The sequence below is a fragment of the Tauraco erythrolophus genome, chromosome 3 (genome assembly GCF_009769465.1).
Source record: "Tauraco erythrolophus isolate bTauEry1 chromosome 3, bTauEry1.pri, whole genome shotgun sequence".
Taxonomy (NCBI): Eukaryota; Metazoa; Chordata; class Aves; order Musophagiformes; family Musophagidae; genus Tauraco; species Tauraco erythrolophus.
Genome location: NC_141467.1, coordinates 92946615 through 92955007, shown reverse-complemented (window position 1 = coordinate 92955007; position 8393 = coordinate 92946615). Strand labels below are relative to the sequence as shown.

The 8393-nt window shown below is 49.5% G+C and overlaps 1 protein-coding gene across 1 annotated transcript; it reads right to left on the bottom strand.

The window, feature by feature from the left end:
- Positions 1-180: 180 nt before the first annotated feature.
- RNF139 (ring finger protein 139) lies at positions 181-7016 on the bottom strand. Its single transcript, XM_086608817.1, has 2 exons — positions 6827-7016; positions 181-2001 (listed from the first exon to the last, which is right to left on the bottom strand). The coding sequence occupies exons 1-2, from the start codon at positions 7005-7007 to the stop codon at positions 191-193; spliced, it is 1992 nt and encodes a 663-aa protein (XP_086464943.1). The 5' UTR covers positions 7008-7016; the 3' UTR covers positions 181-190.
- Positions 7017-8393: the final 1377 nt, after the last annotated feature.

Below are 8393 nucleotides of genomic sequence, written 5' to 3'. Positions count from 1 at the left end.
TGGCCATGAAAGAGACCAGCAAAAATCAGAGGTATATTTACAGTAGCACACACCACAGTAAACAACCACCATTCACAGGTTCAACACTGAGATACTGCTGTTGTGCTTAAGTACAATAACTACAAAGTGATACTTTCATTCTGTTGAAGTCAATCTTAAACAAATACCTCACGGCATAGTAAAGGACATCTTAATCTCCAAGAGAGTTAGAGTCAACGTTAAGAGCCTCATTCAAGTGCTGTGCCACACAGTCATCATCGTCTTCATCACTATCGGAACTGTCATTATCTTCATTTAATTCATTTTCAGCATCAGCAGCTTCTTCTGCAACTTGTACAGGATTTTCATTTGGTGCCACAAACCCATTGTTGTTAGAGATATTGGCATTTTCCTTGTCCTCAATGTACACTTTCTGATGGCACATGGGGCAAGTGTCCTGAATGTACAGCCACTTCCGAAGACAAAGTGCATGAAAATAATGGTTGCATGGAGTAATGCGAGCCGAGGTGGTGAACTCATGGTAGCAGATTGCACAGACATCATCTATTTCACTTAACCGACTTCCTTTTACCTCTGGAAGCGAGTTTATTTTCTTAACAGCAGTCCGGCGATTTATGAAAGTCTTCCAGCCATTCTTGGCTTGCAGGTAGATGTTGAAGTAGGCGTGCAGACACATCATGCAAGCACGGATCTTGCTTCCCGATTCAAAAACCATTGTGTAAGCTCCGTTTCCAAACATGATGACTCCAAATATAAACTCAATAATATTGCCAGTTGAACGAACGTAATAGACATAGTCATCAAGTTTTTCCCACAGCACGTTATAGTAGCCGTCAATCATAAACAATACATAAACAGTGATGGAAACTATGACTTTTAGGCAGAGCTCTACGCAGAATGCTGTAACCGCAAAAAGCCACGTATTCAGTGCGTAGTGGTGCCAGAGGATGTAACTGAGCAGGACGGGAAGGACGAAAAGGCAAGCGGACACAAACAGTACGGGGAAGTGTCTGCGAAACGATGACACGTGGGAGGCACTGAGAGACATCAGCACGGGGTCTGTCATTCCGTGGATAAAATGCAGGACCGCGGTTAACAAAAGGCACATGTTTCGGCTGAGGCGAACTAGTCGTTCCTCTGGTTTCAGTCCGCTTAAACCAGTCTGTAGAGCCAAAATGAAAAACAAGACAGGTGCCACAAAACCGAGCCTTTTGTCATCCTCATCAGTCGACCCAATGAAGGCCAGGATGCCAAGTCCCAAATAATGTGCTACCGAGGAAATGACAGCACTCATGCCCAACACAGTTAGCGTCGAGTCACACCCACTTATGATCAGACTGCAAATCAGTTCCCAGCAGTTATCCCACGATATCAAGAAGAATCTTTCTTCCGTATTAGTTTCAGCCATCTTTACGACATACGTTAATACCACAGCTTGTGCTGTGAGTCTCGTCAGCCAGAAGACACGCAGTACAGCTGGAAACCGAATCCTTTTCCATGTATCTTCCATCAATAGCTGTAATCCGTAAATGCGATACATGTGCCTCACCAGCAGATAAACATACCGCACCGAGTAGTAGAACCATTTAATTTTCGTAACTAAAATGGCTGTGGTATTCAGTGTCAGAACTAGGCCTGAAATAAAAACCAGCACCTGCCGGACATTCAAAGGTAACTCAACAACCAAGCCAATTACAGGGATCAGTATATCCAGGATGATGAGTTGAGAGTATATGGACTGCACGTTTAGCAGTGTAACGTATCCGATTCCGAAGGTAAGCTGAAGGATGGAAAGCGCCATCCATAGCGAAGGTCCTTTATGAGGGAAGATCTGAATTCCAAACGCGGCTGTGTAGTAGGCACTGTAGAAGTTTATGTGCAAAGAAGCATAGTAATTCACCAAGACTGACGTCGCAGCCAGCAGGAACGCCGAAGCGATCATATAAAACTTGAAAAGTGCTCGCTGTTGTAAGACCAGAACAACGCTGGATACAAAGACACCTAAAAACAGATTGAAATCGTTTAGTTCTCAGCAGAATTTCAATAACAGATTTTAAGCTATTGGCTTGGGAGCTACATTTATTTGATGTATCGCTTCCCAATTAGTCACTTGTAACTTTACATGACCAACAGTGCCCTTTCCAGAGAAAGGACAAGAGGACAACCTAACCTCTGCATCTAATACATCTGTGCACCACAGCTGCCATGCAAAGCCAGTGCAAGCATGAAGTCACAATTACTGTGAAGTTCATCTGCCTTTTCAGACCACGGCAGAGACAACTCCCAGCACTCCAGCCTTACTCTTGAAACCAAAGGGCAGACGAGCACTAAAAGCAGAAAAGAATTACCAGATACAGCATCATCTCTATACAGCTTACAAGGAATAAATGAGTAAAATTTACTAAAAGTCCCTTAATTCACTTGAGCAAAGCACTGAACTACAGAGTCCAAGCTGGAGTACTAAAGATATCAGTTGCCAAAACAGTTTAGCTGAAGTCTTTAATGGGAAAATAGTGAAAAATTGCTGTAGTTTACTGGAGAGAGGGCACTCTTCTTCCCATTCCCTTCAGTTTGCTTTCGTTTCTGATAAGGCATCCTGAAACGAAGCCTCATGGAGAAGGCCTTCTGCAATATAAAGCTTTTGTACACAGAATCCAAAAGTGCCCCAATTGCCTCTTTGCCAATGCCAGTGCAAACCTGCGTCTTACTTGTCAGAAATCAGATTCAGATCTTGAAATTCCTGTTTGCTAACCTTTCCCTCACACTGACCATGAGCATATCTTGACCATGATTGGAAATTCTGCACCTTCCTATGAGAAGTCCTATAACAGCATCTGTAGTACCTCGGTATTACACTAATGTCCTTGCAGTAAACTCCTGTAGCGTAGCTTATGAATTTCATCACTAAGCGCTATGTAGGTAAGGACTCTTCCTTAACAAATGTTAAATTAAACGCCACTTCTCACTAGATTCACTTCCTTAAACGTTTTTCTCCTCAGGAAACACACTGCCTTTGTTTTGGGCTTCTCAATCAGCTTCCAGTCTATGCAACTGCTTTCTCATCCAAACCAGTTTGGAGAGATGCCCTCTACAACTCATATTTGACTAAGTTGCTTTCAATCTCTGCACTAAAACTAATGAAATAACAAGTAATCCTCTTTCAGCTGGAGGACAGCATCAGTCTTTTCTGATGATTGTATTTTAGATTGTTCCAAATCCTCCATAATCAAGTGTTTTAAAAAATATATACATTTTAAAGTATCCTGATCATGGGAATAAAAAAAAAAAAAAACTTTGCTAGGAACCAGCATTTGATTCCACCAGTAGTCTTGCCAGTTGCTTGTATCAAAAAACCCCCAACAATCCAGTAACCAAAAAACCCTCTAAAACCCACCCTGGAGAACTGAATAAGAAGACAGAGAGTCAACATGACTCAACAGCAAAAGGCAGACTACAAAAAAAAGTTATAAATGCATCTTAACAGTGTTCCTTGCCAGCAGCATTGGCTGATACAAAAACGTTCTCCTTAACTAATCATTAACCTAGTAACCTTGAAATGGACTGAGGGAAAGCCTCCATCGGTTTTCAGGAAGTGCCTTGTGTCATGGCTCAGTTCTTCTATGAAAAGCTGAATATTCATCACATACAGCGCTTGTTTTAAAATAAGCTTGATGATGTCCTTGCATACCACCATAAACCCCTATGGGACAGGTAACACCGCTGACCAGTTTGCACCCTTTGTCTTTTCTCACAGAACAGGCTCAAACATCTGTAACAAGCTCATTATTTCCTTAATTCTGATTGTTTTGGGCAAAGGAAAAGCATTTTGCATTAAGCAGGCTGCTCTGAAACACTCCTGCAAGCAAACCCTACTCTTCTTCCTTGTAGTTGCAGTGACAGGTCTGTACTCAGATACCGTAGGTCAACCTAAACCACTGACGTTTTGCATGCCAGACATCCCTAAAAACAGCACAACGAGTCCATAGAAAAGCCATACCTACGGCTTCCTCTGAACGGGGACTAACAAAAAGTAGAGCATTCCTCTGTCAACACGTGCGTGGGAAACTCAAGACCCCTCCAAAGTGCGGATGCCCCATCCCTGGAAGTGTTCAAGGACGGGTTGGATGAGGCTTTGAGCAACCTGGTGTAGTGGAGGGTGTCCCTGCCCATGACAGGGGGGTTGGAACTAGATGATCTTTGAGATCCCTTCCAACCCTAACCATTCTATGGTCCTATGAACCTCGAAAGACCACAGGAGGTAACTCAAGTCTCGGAAGGGGAGGTGAGCGCTCCTCTCCTCCCATCTCCATTTACGTCATTCCATCCATCTTGCCATGACGAGACTTCCCCCTGCCCTGCAGCGTTCACCCAACAGTCAATCTCTGCCCACTTCGCTCTGATAGGAAACGCTGCCGTTCCTCCTCTGACAAGATTTGTCTCACGTTTCTGTGTATGCTGCTGCTCATCTTTACTCCTCCAATCTATGCTACCCCATCGCCAAATGTCTCCAGTGCACAGCCGCCAAACACAGCATCTCGTCGAACAACGTGTTTACTTTTAAAGTAATTTCTGGTGTTAAAATGAATCCCTCCCTCTCATTATTTTCCTCGAACTCCTGCAATCTGTCAGTATCTTTACAGTAGGATTTGACTTTCAGTCAATTACTGGGTTCAATTACCTTTACGCATGAGTATTTTAATCATGTGATGCTGCCAAATTGTTTTTTCTCCAGCCCCAGCATTGCTTCTACATCTTTCTGCAGACTACAGTATTTATAGTAACCCTCTCCAAAATCAGTGTCCTGCTGTCTGAAGTTTTCATACTCCTGGGGGTGGTGGTTCTGCTGGAACCGAGACACTTTAAAAAAAAAAAAACAAAACACAACCACCATGCAGAGATACGGAAGGTAAACATTGCGTCTGGGACAAAGCAAGGTTAATGAAAAAGATTAAAGAAAAATGGTGCTCCAGTTGTAGAGCTTGGTTCTGTGCTCTGTACAACTCTATGTACTCGTGGGGAAAATAAGTGATGGAAGAATCAGTCCGGGGACTCCTTCGGTAAAACTTTTTTAAAATCACACAGATCTCTGTCAGCATTCTTGAAGAACTGCACTCACAGAATATTTCAGAACTGTCCAACACCACCCCCGAAAGCGATGAAATCCCTCCAGAGCTACAATCTTTGTGTCTAGAGGACGAGTTGTGCGTTTATCCTATGTTAAATACTATTGTGCTACAGGAAAAATTTGGATCCATCTTTCAAAGCCTGTAAATAGCAACTGGAAGGGCAACTTGCCCACTATTTAAATACAGAACGATCCAAAATAAATATTTCAGTTTATCCTAACAACAGCAAAAACCCAACCCTGTAATCCTTAAATTCAGATGAGGAAAAAAACAGATGCAAAAGCATTCTGTTGTCTGAACCACATGGAAGGTCTTTAACTAATCGCCTTTAAGTGGTTACAGTTTAATTTTTCTTTAATTTTGGAAAGCCAAAAACCACAGACCACTTGTCTCAAAGTACAAGGTACGTCTCTTGGCATAAGCTGTTCCCAAAACTCTTTTGCAGGAGGCAGGGGAGGTATCAGCCACTTCTTCCCCCAGACCCTTCCAGAAAAGTGATCCTGGGAAGGATCACTTATAAATGTGATCCTGAGAAGCGCCTTAATTTGTTAATGCAAATAGCACGCACTTCAGGGTGATGTTTAACCACTCGTCTCAACTTCCACCCCAACAGTCACGCCGCCTATTTCCTTCCTATTTTCTTCTACTATAAACATCAAAGAAAACACAAAATCAGCATGCTGCAGGCCTGCAGAACACCTCTTGCTGTGTTTTGGATTCTCCTTTCCTTCCCGCCTCAGGATCCCCAGCTCCTGGACGCGATATGCAGAGCAGCATCCCCTGCGCAGCAGCAGCTCGCAGGACGGGGCTCCAGCCCGGCGGAGGCTACGTGCGCAGCCAACATGGCAAGTAGCGCTGAAAATAGCATCACCTACTTACGCCAGTGATTCGCAACCTCCATCCCAAGGAAGAAAAAAGCTTAAAAACAGCCAACGGCACGTTTCACGAGACTTCTCTTTCATTTGGGAATCAGATTTCCGGCACTGATGAACTGCTGTTCCCAAAAGAAGGATTTAACAGCGAGTTTCCGGAAGACACCACACCACCCAAAGTGCCTTTTTAAAAGACTCTCATATAAAACAATCCACAGCCACGAAGTCACGCTTCCCGCCGAGGAGCGGCCTCACCGCCCCCAACACCCGCGCACATGGCGAGCAGCGCCCGCCCGGCCACCGCCCCGCCGGCTCCCGGCGCTTCCCGAGGGTTCCGCCGCCACGATGAAGCGGCAGGATGCCGCCACAGCGGGGAAGCGGACGGAGCTGGCCCGTCGCCTCCGCCCCGGGAATGCCGCCGGGAGCCGGAGGACGGGGGAGCGGGCGCGGAGCGGGGGACAGGCGATGCCGCTCGGAAGGCGGGGGGGGCGGTGATCCGCTCCGGCCGAGCGGCGCCTCGGGGAGCGGGCGAGCCCCGGCCGGCGGGAAGGAAGCGGCAGGAAGGGGTCAGAGCCAGGGGAAGGGGCGGGGAGGAGAGAGGCGGCCGCGACAGCAGCCGGCACCAGAGCGGCGGGCTGAGGGGACGGCGAGAAGCGGCGGCCGCGGCCGTGCCGCGCCTGTGGCCGTAAACAAGGCCGGCGGGGACAGGCGGCCGCGAGGGCGGGCCCGGGCCCCGGCCCGGCGGGGTGCCGACCCCCCGGCGCCCGGCCGGCGGCGAGGGCCGGCGCGACGGGAGGGGAAGGGCGGCGGGAGGGGAAGGCGTCTCACCCAGCAGCCGCAGCAGCACGCCCAGGAGCGCGGCGCAGAGGGAGCCCCCCGGCAGCGGGGACGAGTTGAAGATGGCGTCGATGAGGAACAGGCTGGGCACCCGCAGCGCGACCTCCAGCCCGGCCCGCAGCCGCGGGCCCAGCCGCAGCCACGGGAGCTGCGGAGGGCCCGGGGCCGCCATTCCCTGCGAGGGGGCAGGCAGCGCCCCTCTCCCGCCTCTGAAGAAGCAGGCGGGCAGGCGTGGGGGAGGGCAGCCGCCGGGCGGGCTCGCTACCGCCCCGCCGCCCGGCCCAGCCGGCACCCCCGCCGCGCCGCCGCCGCCGCCTCCATGTTCCTCTGCGCTCCCTCGGCAGCTCCGGCCCCCGCCGGGCCGCGCGGGCGGGGCGGGGCGGGGCCGCGCGGGCGTCACTGCGCGCGGCCCCGCCCCCGGCTCCACGCGGGAGGGGGCGGGAAACCGCGGGCCGGGGGCGGCGCGGCCGGGGGCTGCCGTTCCCCTCGGCTCCCGTTCCCCTCGGCTCCCGTTCCCCTCGGCTCCCGTTCCCGCCGCTCCCGCTGCCGCTGGCTGCCCCGGGCCCTGCGCTCCCTCCCCGCCCCCTTCCCGCTGCGCGCGGGCGGCGGGAGCGCTCCGCCGTCGTTCCGCGGCTGTTCGGTGAGTAGTTCGCCGTGAAGAACTAACGAGCTTTTAATTAGCGGAGCGTTGTGCAGAATTTCCTGGGTTTGCTCGATGCGTAACCACAGATCGGGATCACATGGAAAAAAAGGGCATTTTCCTTTGAAATTGTTTCCTTCTCCGTGCATCTTCACAGACGCCGCAGATACAGAGGCTGTTGGAAACTCCAAGCTGACTCGATTTAACGTAAAGAAATGGATGAAATGCAAATACGTGATCAGTGTCAGTCCATGGGAAAAGCGGGCGCTTCCCGCCCCATCCCTTGTGCGAGTTCAAAGCAGGTTTCGGGCCGCAGCCGAGCGCCGCTGGTGCGCCCGCTGGCATCTGCGCGCCGAGATTCCCTGCAGGGTCTGCTCCAGCGGCACCTGCCTTCCCGTGCGCGGCGCGAGTTCGCCTTTGGAGCCTTTCTGTTATTTTCAGATTATTTTGCATCAGGCAACGACAGTTCTGCGTAGCACTTCCCTAAGCAGTGCCCCGCGCTAACAAAGCCAGAGATGTTGACGGATTGTCAAAAGGATCGTGTTACAAAATCCCTGGACGCGGACAAAGTGCATGGTTTAGTCACATGCTGGAAGGCGCAACTCTGACCGAGTGTCCCCGCGCCAAGTAGCAGAGGTCGGGGTTTAAAAGGTGAAAAGTGCTTATTTTACTTAGATCTGGAGATGGCTGAATCGCACCGATTGCGACTTTCCCGAGCAATTTTACTCCTCAACTACATATAAAGCTGCTGTATATAAATAAAAGTATTTGATTTGAAATTAAGAGCATTGTAAATCAAGCCGATTCTCCATAATCCCCATGAAAATATTTATTTGTATGAGGTGTAATTTCAAGAAACCAACAACTTAAATCAACATTTATGGAAATAGAATTCTCTGCTCTCCCGACGCCCTTCCA